Here is an 18,400-nt window from a genome sequence, read left to right as displayed (position 1 = left end):
CTTTCAAGCGATCTTCTTGATCTACAAGTTGTTAATGGACTCATTTTTCATATGTATGTGCATAGGTACTATGTACAGTGGCGGTCAAAAGTGGATGAATGGTGTTTTATATAATATAATATTTACAATGTTTTTCAAGCAAAAATTTTTTTAATATTTTTTTTTATATAAATATGGTTCGTGGTTTAACAAAAGTCCTATAAATCACACTTTTAAACTTTATACCGAACTCAGAAAAAATCCACAAATTTGTATCTAAATTTCGAGCCTTTTAACCAGAATTTTTTACAATTTTTTTTTTTTAATTTTTTGGGTATGCAGTTAAAAGGGTTATAAAATTTTAGTAAAATTAGTGTAAGCTTCGAGCGGCTAAAAATCGCATTGATTTTTAATATTTTTTTTTTTCTGAAGGCGTTTTGAACTTTTTTCCTTATAAACATGATTTTTTTGTGGAAGAATATGCGCAAGAGCTTTTGCGAAAAAAATAAAAAAAGTCAACACCAGTTTTCCTAAATTTCGCTTTTTATATGAAAAACCCCGAAAATGTGTTTTTTTTTTAGCCGGTCAAAACTTCCACTAATTTTACTAAAATTGTATAATCCTATTAACTACATACACAAAAAATTAAAAAAAAAATTAGTTAAAGAGCTCGAAATTTAGATAAAAATTTATGAAATTTTTCTAAATTCTGTATAAACTTTTAAAGTGTGATTTATATTGTAAAGCATGAACCATATTTAAATAAAAAAGATATTTAAACAAATTTAGCTTGAAAAACATTGTAAATATTAAAAACGAGACACCATTCATCCATTTTTGACCACCAGTGTTGTTGCGAAATGCATACAAGTTTTAACGGTATTGTTAACGGGCGATTACAAAAGCTTATAGAGTACTTAAGTTGTTGCAATTTCTTACCAATTCAGGTTTACTCCGAACAATTGCACTTTGCTTGTTTAAGTTGCTCTTAGAACATTTTATTCAAAGTGATATTTTATTGTTATGTAAAATTTTGGTTTTCAATTTTGTGTTTCCCCCTATTTTTGTTTGTGCATATTTTAGCTGCAGCTTAAACAAAGCGTAAATGTAATTTATTGCTTATGCATTGCCAAACAATAGGTGTGGTCTCAGACTACATATGTAGCTCCAAATGAATGACCGAGAAACCAAACGGACAGACAGACAGCTGTTGGCAAATCACTCGTGACTGACTGTTTCTAGATTGATGTAAATCTTACAGTAATTAAACGATCAACGATGCAACAAGAATTTTAAAATAGATAGATACTTACTTACATAGATATGTACAGTGACAAACAAAAGTATTGGCACATTGAATTTTTCGCAATATATGCCAAGTTTTTTATTCTAATTTATTTTCGATAATTTTTTATAAAAATATAGTTCATTTTACACCAAAAAACATAAAAATAAAATATCTAAACTTTGTGCAAAACTCAAGAAAATTCATTAAACTTGCACTCTAATTTGTAGCTTTTTATTCAGATTTTTTAGAAAAATTCTTCGTATGCTGTTTTATAGCCCATTCAGTATAACAAAATGCAATTTTAAAGTTGCTAGAGAATCGCGTTGATTTTTGGCATTTTTTTAGTGGAAGGTGTTGCTCATTTTCTCCATACAAAAAATAATTGTCGANCGACAGGTTTGGAATTTTATCTTTGAAACGCCACACTTTTCTTTGAAATCGCTTTATTAGTTCTCGTGCAATAAGCGTTTTTGTGAAGCTCTAAAAATTACAACTACAACATTTGAACATAGCCCCCATACCTTAAGGTAAGACGTATTCTACGTCAAAAACTTTGCATATATTGCGAAAAATTCACTGTGCCAATACTTCTGTTCGGCACTGTAGATAAAAACTCAATTTAGTATTATGTGTATCTACATACAAAGCATTGTATAAATTTGTTAGTTTGCTGTCTGATAATGTTTGAATGGTCCACAGATGGTTGTTATTATTATTAGGTAATACAGTTTCTTTTTTTTTATGAAAGTTATCTAAGTGAAAATAGGAAAGCTTTTACCCAAGTAACGTTAGTTATAGTTTAATTTAATTAGAAGTCACGTAAAACTAGCACAAGGTCCCAGTACGTTTCAGTGATACGCCCGTTGACTATTTATTTACAATTTGGTTCATAACATATTTTTCCATGGCCAATGAGTATCAATAAATAGTTAAAAATGTTAAATAAAACCACTGAGACAAGTGTAATTATTGAAATTTCACTTTCATTTCAGTGATTTACTGCACCCACGAACATACCCACATACTTAGATACATTAAATTGACATCAATTATATGATTTTTTGAACTTTTTACGCGATTTCTAAAAAGTCGTTGTAAAAAATTTCATTTGTAATGGATTAATTTGCTGCATAAAAAAATGTGACAAGAAGCATAACCTTTTAAATTGCTCCAAATTACTGTCTGTTACCATAAATATGTACTGTAAGTATGCTGGAAAACAACGTTCATGCCAAATTACTCCCACGCTCTATTTACGTTGACGCCGGCAAGCGACTAATTCCCCTCGAATATGGAGTGTATAAGTATGTATGAATATTAGGTTGACGCACCGAGTAAAATTTTGAGGTGGCTCGCAGCGACTAATATCTTTAAATATTGCGAAGTTTTTATGTTTTCCCTTTGGTGGCCCCATGTGGCCCCATTGAACTTATTGTGGCCGTAATCTGTAGTATAAGTTAAGTTTGGTTAGCTTAGCTGGTACGTGAAATCTCACAGATGTATGTATATNCATAACCTTTTAAATTGCTCCAAATTACTGTCTGTTACCATAAATATGTATTGTAAGTATGCTGGAAAACAACGTTCATGCCAAATTACTCCCACGCTCTATTTACGTTGACGCCGGCAAGCGACTAATTCCCTTCGAATATGGAGTGTATAAGTATGTATGAATATTAGGTTGGCGCACCGAGTAAAATTTTGAGGTGGCTCGCAGCGACTAATATCTTTAAATATTGCGAAGTTTTTATGTTTTCCCTTTGGTGGCCTCATTGAACTTATTGTGGCCGTAATCTGTAGTATAAGTTAAGTTTGGTTAGCTTAGCTGGTACGTGAAATCTCACAGATGTATGTATACCAAGCGAGTGTTTTTAGTTAGGCTTAACTTATCCTTTGACCTACAATTTTCTTCAGTGATAGCTGAATCGCGATCTTCCTAAAGCTGGAGATTAGCATAAGGGATTGCCGCACACATGTAGTTCTGTAAACCCCGTGTAGATAGCTCCACTGCATTACCGTCAATTTGCTGCCCTTAGGTGAGTAGGTAAAGTAGGAGTGGCTGGCGTCAGCGCGGCATTCTTAGGCCATAGACAAAAGACCTATTGTGTTACCTCAGTCTGACACTATTCCATTATCCCAAAACATTTGGGCGGAAGCGTGTTGGCGGTTAAGTTCCACAGAACACATCCCTGGGCGCACGCCTCGTCACAATCCTCGACCTTTCGCATGCTCCCAGCCTCGCCTTCACTACTCTACCGCAGAGTAGCTGACCGATAAAGTTCACCAGTTATGTAATTTAACTGCCCATAATAACTCCTAGCTATTTGGTAGAAGATTTAGGTGTAAGAGTACTATTTTCTAATGTGTGTGGAGACCAGCAACTATCAAATCCGCCTTCGCTGCAATTACTTCTTCAGTTTTCACCGATGCCTTTTACGAGGTCTAACTTAAAAGATAGGAAATNTATTTTCTAATGTGTGTGGAGACCAGCAACTATCAAATCCGCCTTCGCTGGAATTACTTCTTCAGTTTTCACCGATGCCTTTTACGAGGTCTAACTTAAAAGATAGGAAATGAATAATTAGAGAGTTGCCAACTGTTTGAAAATTGCAGTTTATGGTGATTTGGTTTCTTACAAAAAATGTTGCCGTTTCCCGGTAAAAGGGCATGGTTTTGCCTTCTTGTCCTTGCCTAGATCACGCATTTCATAATGTGGTCGTTTTAAACACCCATCTGATTTTTAGAGGAAACATTTCCCCTGACAAAGTTTCACAGGCAGAGAATGTGCCTTTTTTGCCTTAAATTTTATGAAACGATCACAAAATTTTCTCACACTTTGCGTTTCATATAAAATCGAAAACGAAAGGTGAGAGGGGCATTCGAAAATATTTTTGTGAAAGGTTGCCACCTGTTTGAAAATTGGAATATGATTTAATTGATAAGATAAGTAAAAGGTTGCCACCTGTTTTAAAATGTTTATCCAATAGGTGAAAATATTACAATACGGGTATCAAACTAAAGAGATTTTAAAATTTTTGTTGTCGAAAATACTTTTCTAGCGGGTTGCCACCTGTTTAAAAATTGTTAATTCAATTAAAGTGATAAGATAAAGAAAATACAATCGTCATCGTGTACAATCGAGTTATAAGAGTATAAATTAAATTTCCATGTTTAAATACCTTCGAAAATCTTTGACCTAACAGCCTTATGTATAAAGGTAAAGTATGTTTCGTAATTTTTTTTTTTGAAAATCTCACTTCATAAAGTTCTTCAAATCTATTTAATTTTCTTTTTATGAAGCCATAAACTTTTTGGAAAAGAGTAACAACACAAAAATACTTTTAAGGCGCAGTGAAGCACGGCGGGTATTTGCTAGTCTTGAATATTGATTGCTTACAAGCTCCCACGTCCACGTAGATAGAGCATAATATCGAAAACACTATCGAATACTAAATCAAACAACGTTTTTATACATACGACTATTCAGGTGACAAAAATTCCACCAAAAGATAGAGCATCCCCGATTTAATAGGTAAAATTTTTACGGTTTTCAATAAAAAACATTTCCCTTAATTTTAGAGGAGGTGGACGGGTGGTCTAGGACACCCTGTATTGTTACTGATAATCCTATCAAAAAGTTGTAACGACAAAGACAATGATGAAAATCTAATAAATCCAGATACATTTTTTCTAATAGATACATAGTAAAGTATGTATGTAGTCAATCCTTGTATTACATACGAGCCTACTTAGTTGTCTAAATATTTGTATGTGTGTGTTATTATTTACAAGCCAGCATGTTCGTTAATCCAATTCACATGATAATAGACCTTAGCATAACCATCTGGATTGCCAGTACCACAACCGCCATAAACGAATCCAGCAATGCCCACCACTTCGCTCTCGTACAAAGCAGGTCCACCAGAATCACCATTGCATGCACCGTTATTAGGATTGTGCGCCAGACAAATAAGAGCATCACTATCCCAATAGATGGCTGCTTTGCATTCGTCACGCGAAATTGCCGACAATGTGTTCCACTGCAACTTTTGTGGCAAATCACCACCAGCCTTTAGGCGACCCCAGCCGGAAATTATGACTGGTGTGCCGGAGGGTAATTCTTTTGTAGCCAACTTAATAGGTTGAATGTTCTTCGATAGGATTAATGGCTCGCTTAAATGCAACAGCGCCACATCATTCAAGAAATTTCCATAATTCTCGTGGGTGATGATCTCTTTGACATTGACTACAACGCCGCCACGAAAACGATCGGTGGAACCGGCACGTACAGTGAAGGTGGTTGCATTGTAGCTGTTGTTAATGATAAGATATTCACATATATAGTATGTATTTGTAAGGATTTGTGATCATATATTTTATGGCAACTTCGTAAAAAAGTACTTACGTATAATAGGTACCCGCGGCGTCTGTGGTGCCCACACAATGCGCTGCGGTCAATATGAAATTTTTACTAATTATCGAACCACCACAAGTATGTGAACCATTGCGACGTAACGAAATTTGATGTGGAAACTGACCCTCGTAAGCATCCACACCACCCACAACACGCGCCGTGGGACTAGCTTGACCGATCACAGCGCAAATCAGGCAGATCAAAGAGAAAAATGCGAATTTGGCCATTGCGATGCCGTTGCACGTCTACGTCTGATATGGAACTAAACTTTGACGCACTTTCTTACCTATTGAAATTAACTAATTAAATGTAAACTTATGCTTATCATGCCAAAGTGTGCAAAGCTATAAAATATGTGCTGAAATTAGTTCGTTTATGACGATTATTTAATACCAACCTGCTTGATAATTCGATTTTGTCCTCAATTATTTATTACAATTCGATACAGTGTGATAATAAGTATGCGTTTGGAACATTTACTTACATACATATGTATATACGAGTACATAGCTATGCATGTAAGTGTGCACGTAAATATTCNATGCCAAAGTGTGCAAAGCTATAAAATATGTGCTGAAATTAGTTCGTTTATGACGATTATTTAATACCAACCTGCTTGATAATTCGATTTTGTCCTCAATTATTTATTACAATTCGATACAGTGTGATAATAAGTATGCGTTTGGAACATTTACTAACATACATATGTATATACGAGTACATAGCTATGCATGTAAGTGTGCACGTAAATATTCTTATACTCGTATGATAACCACGAGCATCTAATTGCTAAAAATGATTTGAAATGTTATAATATCTTAAGAAAAGTTTATTAACGCAATACGTCTTACGTTTCGATATTAATGCCTTGTAATTTTTAGAGTTTTACAAAAACGCTTATTGCACGAGAAGTACTGAAGCGATTTCAAAGAAAAATACAAAAAATTTTACCAATAAACAAAACAGTCTGAATTATGATAATTTTTATTATATTTCCCGTTTNTGAAGCGATTTCAAAGAAAAATACAAAAAATTTTACCAATAAACAAAACATCCTGAATTTACCGACATGATAATTTTTATTATATTTCCCGTTCGTGGCGTACCGCCGCCGAAAAGGTAGTCGGTTTCAGCGAGCCCGAAAGAACGACTGGTACGTTAAAGCGGACTGCAGAGTGAAGCGGGACGTATTTGCCACAGTAAGAAGAGAGAGACCGAAATACGTGAATGAGAAGAGCTTAAAATGCTGCCCGAAAATTTTAATACTTACGGAAGGTTTCAAGACCAGGGAGAACTTCTGTAATAACAACCATGGAGACCTGGAGACCGATGTGCGGAACGTACTTAAATTATGGAGCGAACACTTCTTCACCCTATTGAATGGCAACAGCACTGCAAGTAGTGGAGAAGACGAGCCCGATCCCCCAGTTGATGATGCCGGAGTCGATGTCCCACCGCCTGACTATGGTGTGACTGAAAAACGACAATGCTGCTGGAGCTGACGTCCTGCAAGCTGAGCTATTCAAGTATGGCGGCGAGAAGCTGATAAGGTGCATGCATGAACGCATGCCCGACGACTGGTTTTACGTGTGCCAACTACCGCTGGATCAGCTTTCTAAGTATAGGTTACAAGGTCTTATTAAGCATATTGTGTGAAAGACTGAATCCCAGGGCCAACGAACTGATTGGGCATTAGCGACGTTCACCACCTTTTTGTCGAAACAAGCCGCTTTCGACAGTACTAAGAGGAGTGGCCTATACGCCGTAATGTCTGAATTTTGAATCATCGCGGAAGGGATACGGCTGTTTAAAATGACGTTGAGCAGTACCACCAGCTCAGTCAGAATTGGAAAGGGCTTTCCGAGCCTATTAATACCAAACGAATACCTGTGATTTCTATAATCTGATGTTGGAGAAAATAAAAAGAACCGCGGTACTTAAACACTCGGGAGAAATTAATTACAAGAGCGTGCATTTTCTGGCTTAGCTAATGGGTCTCGTGGTGAACGAGGACAAGACGAAGTTTGTCCTTTGAATAAACAAACAGTCAGCGCATCCGCGCTTTGGCGCTCACGTCTCAGTTTACAGTTATAATTTTGAGAAAGTAGATAATTTAGTTTACTTGGGAACCAGCATTAACATCGATAAGAGTGTTTTCCACTAAATCTAATGCGGAATCACTTTGCCAACAAGCGTTAAATACTTTGGACAGAGTATGCAAACGAGTAGTAAAATTCTTTCTCAGAAGCATGGACAATGACAACTTCCGGTGAGGTGACTTGAAGTATTAAAAGTGTATTAAGTGTACTAAAACACCCCTCGTGGGTCCGCCACTGACTGACACATAGTTTAACACCCAAACCCTGCCCCCCGCTGGATCCGCCAATGAAATTTAAGGATGGAGAAGACCCCAGAAAATGCAAAGCATGACCAATAAAAAGTCTTTAGTATTAAAAAGGTATACACTTCAGCAAAAACAAAAACTCCCTTTCAAATGATGATGAATAATTTTGCTTTAGTATTAAATTAGCTTTAACGCTAACTACATAAATACGTGCGTATATAAAAGCCTCGAGCAGAAGATAACAGCAGACACAGAGAGCAGATATAAAAGTAAATATTTTCTCGTTCATATATTGCACTTTTAAACAAAACACTTTTAATACATAAAGGTACCTTAAAGACTTTTTATTCGCTTAATTAATCAGCAACATGAATTCCAAAAGAAACTTAACTTACTGCACTTACAAATGAATTAACAACTCACAATTTTGAGTGCTCCTTAATCCAGTCCACATGTTCGTAAACCTTCGCATAACCATCTGGGCTGGTGGTGCCGCAACCACCAACCACAAAACTAGCAACTCCTACAAGTTCGCCTTGATATGCAGCCGGACCACCGGAGTCACCAAAGCAAGCACCATTATTTTCCGGATGTCCCAAGCACAGCAGCGCATCACTGTACATACCAATTCTGGTAAAACAAGATAATTTAGAAATAGCCTGCACATAGTTATATTGCAATTTAGTTGGCGCATCGCCAGTGGTGGTTAGACGACCCCAGCCTGAGATGAGTACTTGTTCGCCGGTCGGCACTTCACCGCTGGCCAAAGGAATTGGTTTTATGTTATTTGAATAAATTAGGGCAGATTCTAAGCGGAGCACTGCTAAATCGTGCAAAAAGTTTGCATAATTCTCATTCACTACAATGTTTGTGACCTTGACGACCACACCGCCACGTAGGCGATCACTTGAACCCGCACGAATCGAGAAATAGCTAGCAGGATCGCTGGAAAGATATACCCACATGACATTAACAATATCGGGCCTCGAAGGCATGTATGAGTTAACCGAAAGACTTACACAACGTAGTTGCCATCGGCATCCTCATCGCCTACACAATGCGCGGCTGAGAGCACATAGCGCTGATTGATAATCGCTGCACCACAAATGTGCGATCCGCTATAACGAAGTGACACTTGATAGGGTAATGCGCCTTCAACAGCATTCTCACCGCCAACAATGCGTCCGGTGGTGTAGGGATGTGCGCTCACCAAAGCGATTAGCCCAAGACAGATCGCAAGTTGAATGAATAGTTTCGACATACTTAGTACTTGTACGTGGATGGACGCAAACTGAGGGTCGCAAAGAATCATGGCTTCATTTTTATGTTAATTTTAGTTCACATATAGTATTCTGAGCATATTCCAGACATTAATTTTTAATCCATATCTAATCGGATTTCTGTTCCTTTTGTATTGTAATAAAACGTATTTAGTGTCTAAAATCTTTGATCATAAATCAGTATTTTGCTCGATACGGATTTTTGAGTTAGTTATTGATAAAATTGATTTAGTGGCACTGCGCTACAATAGTATGGCGTTTCTCGGGAATTTTTGCAGAAACTTAATACACTAACTCTGGAGAATCCACCTTTTCTTATCTTATTGAAGTATGTATTTGTTTACCGAAATCAGTGAAATTCCTGTAACCATAATAATGGGGTTTATTATGCCACGTGAAGACCTCAGTTTAAACACATAACCATCGTTGAAGTACTTAATCGCCGACGTGCCTTGATTTCGATGGATTGAGTCCCATTAGGAGAACCTACCCGAATTTAAGAAAATCTAGAGAATTCAGAACTATGACTATTTTGCGATCCTTATTTCGTGCATCGCAATAATAAAATTTCAAACAACGCCACTCTGTAAATTGCAAAACAAATCTGCCCAAATCAAACTCAGAGGACGACGTCAGCAAGAATCGATTCCGAACTCTTTCAATGCGAACAGAAAGTCTACTGTGCCCTGAATTCTTCACAACACATCATCCAGCCCTAGAGACTCTATCGAATTCCGAATAGAACCCGGAGCAGGGAGTGAATGTGCTCCTCTTCCTTCTACGTGAAACAGAATCAGGTGTAATGGAGTCTCTTTGGTAGCGTCAAAGCGACATAGGTCACCGGACCACATTCCTTAACTGTATGATTGACCTCTTAACCTACAATGGCCTGTCAAAAAACCTGCAGTGATTCTTAGTTTCTCTTCAGGGAAGCCGAAGGCCCATCAGTATCTTTTCAGATTCCTTCCTAGTAAGCGTTTGGTTCGAAGACGTCCCATGGTTCCCTTAGTTTGGTGTTTTTCATCTTTAGCGCTTTCTTTATCGTGTTGCGACCTATTTAAAGAAAGGTCTCGCCCTATCGGGGTCCAGGAATCGGCCAGTCTGGCTAACTAATCCATTTCCTCATTGCCTTCGACTCCCATTTGCCCTGGTATTCATAGCAATTGGAGGGTATTATTCTCAACTAGAGCATAAAGCCTCTCTACACACTCCAAGACCACTAAGGATTTAATCTCGAAGGATGAAAGAGCATTTAGTGTCGCCACACAGTGGGACGTCCCCATATAAGCTGCGGCCAAAAGTAGTAACCGTACTAGAAATTCAGAGCATATGCTGGTTTTAACGAGAAAAGCATAAATCTGAAAGATCGCCAAAATCGGTTTACATTATCGTTCAGTAATTCTAGAAAAACAGGCGCAAGTTAAAAAAAATCTTTTTTGATGAAATTCGGTGTGCCCTGCTCGTTTAAGTTCTCTTGAAGAGAACCAGAGTTTTCCGATCAAAAAATATTGATCTTCAAGAATTCTATACCATTTCTATGAAAAGTTGTTTTCCCCCATATAAAATACATAGAAAACTTTGAGCGCTTTAAGCACTCCCTTAAAATATTCTTTGATTTAACATAAAAAATAAGGTATATTTTTCCGGTATAGAACAATCCTAGGGGGTGGCGGCATTAAAATTCCGACTTTACTTATTTTTTTTTCGACCACCCTAATGTACATACATATGTATTTTGCAACGAATTTCCGTCATCCCTTGTCACATTTTGTTTGGAAACCAACCGGTTTCGGTACAGAATACACCTAGTCCGAAGCACCAACAACCACAAAAATAATGTTACGAGATATTTTAATAGGTTTTTGCTCAAAAAACGACAAGGTTCACTTTCACCATGAAAAATATAAATCATACACACATTTAGGCTTTTTTTAATTTATTTTCTACAAAACTTCACACCGATATACTTACATTTAAGCACTTCAAATCATGTTCTGATTAATCCATTCGAGATTGTAGAACACCTTGGCATATCCATCGGGACGCGAAGTTCCACAACCAATAACCACAAATCCAGCAACACCCACCAGCTGATCATCGTATATTGCTGGACCACCTGAGTCACCATTGCAAGCACCAGCGCCCGACGGATGGTCTAAGCAAATCAAAGCATCTGACGAGATTAAAATCTTACGGAAACATTGACTTTTGCTAAGCGCCTGCACGGTATTCCATTGCAAAATAATGGGCAAGGTATCACCATTATTCTCGGTCAGACCCCAGCCTGAAATAGTAACCACAGAGCCAGCAGGCACTTCAGCAGTAGGCAAAGCAATAGGTTGAATTTTTTCCGAGAAACTCAAGTGCTCCTCCAATTCCAGCAAAGCCAAGTCATTTGTGATTGAAGCATAGCCCTCATGCACCACGACGCGCTTGACTTGAACGATGACACCGCCAGCGATACGATTGTGTGTGCCAGCGCGAATGGTGAAATCCTCAGCGGGGTAACTGCGGTGAACGAAAGAGAGAATTAAAATGATTTTTAGAAAGTTTAGCATTTTTTTTTTGTACTCACGCTGTTATGCCGGATGACACCACACAATGCGCTGCAGTCAATATGTAGTTTGACTTAATGATGGAACCGCCACAAATGTGTCGATGACTCATACGCAGCGAAATTTGATGGGGGAACTGTGCGGGTACAGCGTCATAGCCACCAACTACACGACCCATAGGATTTGCGGTGGCAGCCGCAAGGATGACTGCAAAAATAGCCAGAAAGTAGTAGCAAGCCATCAGTGAGAATGCGTAAAGGCCGATTGGAAGTAGGAAACAAATTGCGTGGCACTTGATTTCATAATTTTATATTCGAAAGTGAGTTGAGTGGAGTAAAACACGGGAAAATACGTAGTCGTTAGTCGAAAATTATCAATTTAAGTTATAAATTAAACAATAAAACTATGTATACCTTGGATAATAGCTTAATACTTGGTAATCTTATCGGTTTAAGTTTCGATTATCTTAATCAATGCTACTAGCGACACACTTGTGATTGAAAATTTCAATTAGGCTCATAAAATGGTAAGAAAAAATTTCCGCAATGCGAACCATTCTGGTTAGTTCAGTCAAATTAGACCTCAGTACTCAAGACCGCTTTCAGTGAGCAAAGGTTGTGGGCTGCTTAGATTTGTTTTCTTTGGTCTGGCGACCGTAGAGGAAAACTACCCAGTGGGAAAATGTAATGTATTGTAATCGAGAAAATTATCATTAAAACAGCCGATTTCACATTCGAAAATGCATTTTTTCCCCCAGGGTGATGTCCTAAGAAAAGTGGGGATTTATTTTTGCATTACCAGTACTGCAAAAAGGGATTGGTTACTCCAGGTAGGATTGTGTAGGGTAACGCCAAAATGTTTCTGCTTTCGCTGTTACTCTGGTTTCTTCTATTCTGTTAGCTTTACAAAGTCAGGCTAGGAACCTGTACTACTGTAAGTCCGAAAACACAATTGCTTAACGGCACTGTTAGCGAGTCGTATGCGAAAGCATGGAGAGGTGCGATGAGTTGTACAAATTTAGGCGGTGCTTGGAACGAGTCCTGCTCTCTTAAATTGTTCTAGAGAAACGCCGAAGCACATTCTTTAAGTAAGCACGGCGCACAGTGTAAGAGCACCATATCAAATATGGCAAAAAGTACCAATTGTATTTCGGTTTTAGTGTAATTTGTTATCTGTGGTAGTTCTGCTTAGCAATGGAGAAATCTGAAAATCGTATAGATGGGCACGCCCACTACACTAGGGCGCAAAAATTACAAATGTTTTCCGACGGTATTGAAATTCGGTTTGTATCTTAGTTTAAACTACAAAAACATAAATCTGAAAGAGGGTTAAAATCGGCCGACCGACACGACCACCAGTCATATAAAATCCCATTATACGGTGATTAACGGTGTTAATGCTGGTTCCCAAGTAAACGAAATTCTCTACTTTCTCTAAATTGTAACTGTCAACAGTGACGTCGGTGCCAAGGCGCGAATGTTCTGACTGTTTGATGACAGGAGATACACCAGACCCATTCGCGTTGCTTCTTTATCCAACTTGGAAAAGGCAGAACAGACTTCGCGGTTTTTGTTACCGAGGATGTCGATGTCATCGGCATAGGCCAGCAATTGCACGCTGTTGTAGTAATTGGTCCTGAGCGGTTCAGTTCTGCAGCTCTTATTATCTTCTCCAACATCAGATTAAAGAAGTCACATGAAGTCCTTTGCCAAACCCTACTCTAAATTCGAGAAGAATACAATTGGTAAGCTCGCCGTGGAAGAAGGTGTATTCCGATATTTGAAAATAACTACCCCATATGCTATTGTAAGTTTTGCAAAGTAGATGTTATTTATAGATCTATAGTTATGTACGTGGTCGCATCCAACCCCTTTTTTTATAAAAGTTTAGTATCAGAGATTAGAGTTAGATACTTCACATCTCTGGTGCTGTTTCCTACGATGCTATGCAGACTCTGCAGGGTTACATATATTCCTCATGGTCAAAAAGGTTCTTTTTAAGTAGAACGCAAAAAAGGAAGTGTGAGCTGTTTTTTGGTAAATTAAAGCATACAGCCTGCTTTAATGGAAACACATCGAAAACCTTTTGCTTGTGACTCACAGTAAAAAAGTAAAAAATTGTCTCTTCTAATCAATTGATATGACTAAAAGTCAAAATAATTTTTTACATATATACAACTACTAATACTTGAATAATATTGTCTTATCTAAGCCTTAATGAAGTTGAGTCATTTTATTATGCGATTTCTCATAATTGCAAAAAGTAGGTATTTAATTCCCAAAAGTATACAGGGACTTTACAGGAAACTGCTAGGTTGATGAATTAGATAGGCAAGATGACCGTGAGTTCTTCTCTCCGGAGAGTGAAGGCATAGGAGTTATTGTGATAAGCTGTGTACTACTTCTGGATGGGGTCGGCTCAGCGAGCGCTGGGCGAAACCGCGCAACACGCAAAGTAGCAAAGCCCTTCTTGCCGCTGGTCGACAATGAGCGGTCAAAGTAACTTCTGCAGCTGGCTAGGCGCCAACTATCGGTTCTAACAGATGTCCTGACCGGGCATTGTCTATTAGAAATCCATGTGATACGACATAATCTATTGCTGAAACTGTTTGAAGGAAGCCGAGGTCGAATCGTTGCAGCATTTCTTTCTCACCTGCTCTGATTTCGGTAAACTATTTAATGGCGTTTTCGTTTCTACAAAAAATTTTGCCTTTTGATTGCACGGTTCTTAGTGTTGTAATGAAAGGGCAGACACGAAAACGCCATAAATTTTAAACATCTCAGCGCGTATTTCATCAACACTCCACAGGAACTCTCCGGAGTGGAAACCGTTAGCCGTTCAAAATAGCAGTGAGAAGCTTAGAACTTTTGCCGTAAAAAACAGACATCTACATATAATAGAAACAAAAACGTCCGCCCTTGTTTCAGCCAAACATCTTTTATTTCAATATGCACATAATTCTTTATCAACACCCTGCAAACTGCGGACTTCAACTCCTCAAATCCAAAGTTGAATCTGAATCCACTCTGCAAAGTGCGTGACATTCGCAAACACATCTGGATAGCGCGAACCGCATGCACCCACTACAAAGCTGCTGACACCAACCAACCGATTATTGTATACGGCACCATTTCCGGCATCACCAGTACAGCTGCCCTGCTTGAGGCTGTGCGCCAGGCAGAATGTTGTCTCATCATTACCGGCATAACCATTAGAGCACACCTCATCGCTGGCCACTGTGAAAGTGGTCGATTGCATTTTATAGGGCGTAGTACCAGAGGACTGTTCACCCCAGCCGGCTACTGTAATTTCTGCGCCCACTGGTGGCTCCTGATCGGCACTAGTGGCCAAAGCAATTATGGAAAGTTTATCGCTCGCTACAAGCGCACTGCTTAGTGTCAACACAGCAATATCATTACGTATGTATTCATAGGACGGATGCACTGCAATGTCAGCGACATAAACGATTCTGCCGCCAGCAAACTGATTGACGCTGCCAACGCGTACGGAAACGCGACCGCTGGCGACACTGAAAATACAAAGGAATGTAAAATAAAAAAATTTTATTTATATAAAATTAATTACATATTTATTTATTTAAGTAAAAGTCTCTAACTTTCCTTTGGCATTTGTACTTACACTTGGTTGTTATCATCGATGACGCAGTGGGCTGCAGTCAATATCTTCCCTTCACCAACAATGCTGCCCCCACACACATGCGCATTGTCCAAGCGCACCGAAGCGGCGAAAGTGAACTGATCAGAGGCAACATCCTCTCCGCCCAAAATGCGGCCGCTGGAAGGCGACAAGGCGCGGCTGGTGCCAGCGACAGCGAAAGCGATAGCAAGGAGTGCAAAAATTATTGTTGAACGCATTGCGTTTAAGCTGATACTGAAACTAACTGACTAACTGTTGAATTGCGGCAAATTGTATATTCGGAATTGAGTGCGTTTGGGATTGATACGAAAATCGGTTTTGTACTTGTATTGCGATCGTCACAATGTGATCGTTATACATACATAAATAGCTACAGTGAATTGCTGTCGAAAGATTGAAGTGGCGAATTTATGGCCCACTTTTATGGGAGTGGCGGCACGTTCGGACGTTTATACTACACTTTATTATTTTGTTGCGTATGTATGTATGTATGCATGTGTAATAGTTTGTATGCATATACAAGTAAGTACATACATACATACATTTATTGCAGGTTAATTTATTTTCGGAATGCGATTATTTTCACCGACTGACTAATCTTATCGAATATGGTAGCCAAAGGTTGCTGCGTGATAAAGTTTGGGAATTCTAAAAACAACGTTTAAAACGTAAACGGTGTCCATAAATTCTAGTGTCCGACCGAAGTTGGAATTTTGGACGAAGCCGAAGTCGAAACTAATATTAGGTACTATTCAATATTCGGCCGAACACCGAAGCCGAAGCCGAACATTACAATTAGGTTTTACGTTTCAGGTCTCTGATTTTTTATTTCTTCACAAAGTGAGGTGTCATATTAAAAGGCTTGGTCTGCAGATGTGCAATAAGGTTTTACTTCTTTGAAAAGAGTTGCCACCTTTTAAAAAGTTATATACAAATTATGTAAAAAATAAGTCAATTATCACAAAATGGGTATCATTCGAAATGATTTAGAAAAGCTTTGTTTCTTAACTGAACTAACGAGGTTTCCACCTGTTTAAAAAATCAAATTCGATTTGAGTTAAGGGAATTAGGAAAGAGAAATTTTGTGTGTATCACCATATGAATGCCAAACGAAAGGGGTTTCAAAATTTAGTTTATTTATAAACAAATTAAATGAAATATTAAAATATGGATGTCAAATGAAGGAGTAATAAGAAGTCTTTAGTTTGAAAGCAAAGAATATTTTTGAGGCGTTGGAAGACATTTTTTTTATAATTTTTTAATAGGTTAAATGAATTATTAAAATATGGGTACCAATCGAACTGGGTTTGAAAGTTTTCTATTTCGGAACCATATATAGTGGGGTTGCCACATATTTGAAAAGTCAAATTCCACTTAATTCATCAGTTAATTATGAATATATATTGCAATGTCCGACGAAGGGGGGTTAAAGCGGATTAAGCTTGAAAATACTTTTGAAGAGGGCCGCCACCTGTTTGAAAGGTCTAATTCAATTAACTACTACAAAATGTATATGAAATATAAAAATGCCATAATCAAAATAAATAATGTTAAGAATAGTTTGAACTTTTAGAATGTAGGAAGACGAGTGCCACGTGTTTAAAAAGTTACATTCAAAATATTCAATAAGTTGCATGAATTATTAAAAAATTGCTATCGATCGAAATGGGTTTGAAAAGGCTTTATTTCTAACTTTTATTTAGGAGGGTTGCCATGTGTTTATTCAAATACATATGTATCACAATGTCAGACGAAAGAGATGTAAGAAGATTTTAGTTTGAGAATACTTTTTAAAAGAAATTTCAAAAATGAGAGGTCCAATTAAAGACCTTAGCCTGTAGATGTGTGATAAAGTTTTATTTGTTTTTAATCAAGAACTTTTTTCACCGGTGTTTCGAAATTTGATGAAATTAAGAACCTGCACTATGCGAGACTTATCTTTTTTTGACATTCGGACTAACATTTGGAATATTATTTAAGTTTTTGAAATTTAAATTTTGGCGTCTTAACGCCATGCGGGTTCACTAGTTTTTATTATTTTTTAAATAAAAGGAACACAAACATTAATTTTTCACAGCCGCTAAAAATTCTTGGTATTGTGACTGATGCAAATGTAAATGCTTTTTCAAGCTTGTTTGTTTTTTTGACGCTTCACTTCCCTTCCCAGGGAAAGCTCTTTCTGGCACACATTGCAAATCGCAGTTGACTTTTTCTGTTTGAGAAACTTCCAAATAGCGCCCATGTTTCTACAAAGTCACAGCAAAACGCAATTGTATCACTTTTATGATTTTTTTATACCCGAGCGCACTTGTGCACAAGGGTATATTAATTTTGTTCACATAACGGTTGTTTGTAACAGCCAAAACGAATCGAGATAGATATAGACAAATGTATACATAAATGATCAGGATGAAAAAAGAAATCGATTAAGCCATGTCTGTCTGTCCGTCCGTCTGTCCGTCTGTCCGTCTGTCCGTCTGTCCGTGTACACGATAACTCGAGCAAAAATTGAGATATCTCAACGAAATTTGGTATGTAGGTTTCCCTTAACCCAAGGTAGGTTGGTATTGAAAATGGGCGAAATCGGACTTTAACCACGCCCACTTCCCATATAACGGTAATTTCCAGAAATACGAAAACTGCGATATTTTAGTAACTATTGAAGATAATTCACTCAAAATTGATATTTACAATAATTTTCAGACGAAAAATAAGAATATTATAAATTTTTGGAAAATGGGCGTAGCCACGCCCACTTATGGTTACATGTGTATATCTTGGTAACCGCTGCACCAATTTCTTCCAAACTTGGCACAGTTGTTGGCCTTGGCACAGCATACCAAATGGCCGAAAATTTTTAAAATCGGACAATAACCACGCCCA

The 18,400-nt window shown here is 37.7% G+C and overlaps 3 protein-coding genes across 3 annotated transcripts; all 3 read right to left on the bottom strand.

Annotated features, from left to right (window-relative positions):
- Nucleotides 1-5,052: 5,052 nt before the first annotated feature.
- Nucleotides 5,053-9,286, bottom strand: LOC108367451 (transmembrane protease serine 9-like). The gene is made up of 5 exons (XM_017622063.1): nucleotides 9,045-9,286; nucleotides 8,449-8,970; nucleotides 6,397-6,463; nucleotides 5,673-5,926; nucleotides 5,053-5,578 (listed from the first exon to the last, which is right to left on the bottom strand). The coding sequence occupies exons 1-5, from the start codon at nucleotides 9,284-9,286 to the stop codon at nucleotides 5,053-5,055; spliced, it is 1,611 nt and encodes a 536-aa protein (XP_017477552.1).
- Nucleotides 9,287-11,287: 2,001 nt separating this feature from the next.
- Nucleotides 11,288-12,101, bottom strand: LOC108367457 (serine protease SP24D-like). The gene is made up of 2 exons (XM_017622069.1): nucleotides 11,881-12,101; nucleotides 11,288-11,813 (listed from the first exon to the last, which is right to left on the bottom strand). The coding sequence occupies exons 1-2, from the start codon at nucleotides 12,099-12,101 to the stop codon at nucleotides 11,288-11,290; spliced, it is 747 nt and encodes a 248-aa protein (XP_017477558.1).
- A 2,691-nt stretch (nucleotides 12,102-14,792) lies between these two features.
- sphe (spheroide) lies at nucleotides 14,793-15,800 on the bottom strand. The gene is made up of 2 exons (XM_017622068.1): nucleotides 15,500-15,800; nucleotides 14,793-15,389 (listed from the first exon to the last, which is right to left on the bottom strand). Exons 1-2 carry the CDS (start codon nucleotides 15,733-15,735, stop codon nucleotides 14,858-14,860), a joined length of 768 nt encoding a protein of 255 aa, XP_017477557.1. The 5' UTR covers nucleotides 15,736-15,800; the 3' UTR covers nucleotides 14,793-14,857.
- Between the last annotated feature and the right edge of the window lie 2,600 nt (nucleotides 15,801-18,400).

This window comes from Rhagoletis zephyria, unplaced genomic scaffold, assembly GCF_001687245.7.
Source record: "Rhagoletis zephyria isolate East Lansing unplaced genomic scaffold, Rhagoletis_zephyria_1.1 Rzeph_scaffold_02692, whole genome shotgun sequence".
In the NCBI taxonomy this organism is placed as follows: domain Eukaryota; kingdom Metazoa; phylum Arthropoda; class Insecta; order Diptera; family Tephritidae; genus Rhagoletis; species Rhagoletis zephyria.
This window is presented reverse-complemented; position numbering and strand designations above follow the sequence as displayed.

Excerpts from the sequence above, each read along its gene's own strand:
- LOC108367451 (XM_017622063.1), bottom strand. The coding sequence starts at position 9,286 with ATGTCGAAACTATTCATTCAACTTGCGATCTGTCTTGGGCTAATCGCT. Across the intron at positions 5,927-6,396 it reads ACATGCATAGCTATGTACTC|ACGTGCAACGGCATCGCAAT; the intron begins GTATATACATAT and ends TATCAGACGTAG. Across the intron at positions 5,579-5,672 it reads GCCGCGGGTACCTATTATAC|CTACAATGCAACCACCTTCA; the intron begins GTAAGTACTTTT and ends CATTAACAACAG.
- sphe (XM_017622068.1), bottom strand. The coding sequence starts at position 15,735 with ATGCGTTCAACAATAATTTTTGCACTCCTTGCTATCGCTTTCGCTGTC. Across the intron at positions 15,390-15,499 it reads ATCGATGATAACAACCAAGT|TGTCGCCAGCGGTCGCGTTT; the intron begins GTAAGTACAAAT and ends TTGTATTTTCAG.
- LOC108367457 (XM_017622069.1), bottom strand. The coding sequence starts at position 12,101 with ATGGCTTGCTACTACTTTCTGGCTATTTTTGCAGTCATCCTTGCGGCT. Across the intron at positions 11,814-11,880 it reads GTGTCATCCGGCATAACAGC|TTACCCCGCTGAGGATTTCA; the intron begins GTGAGTACAAAA and ends CGTTCACCGCAG.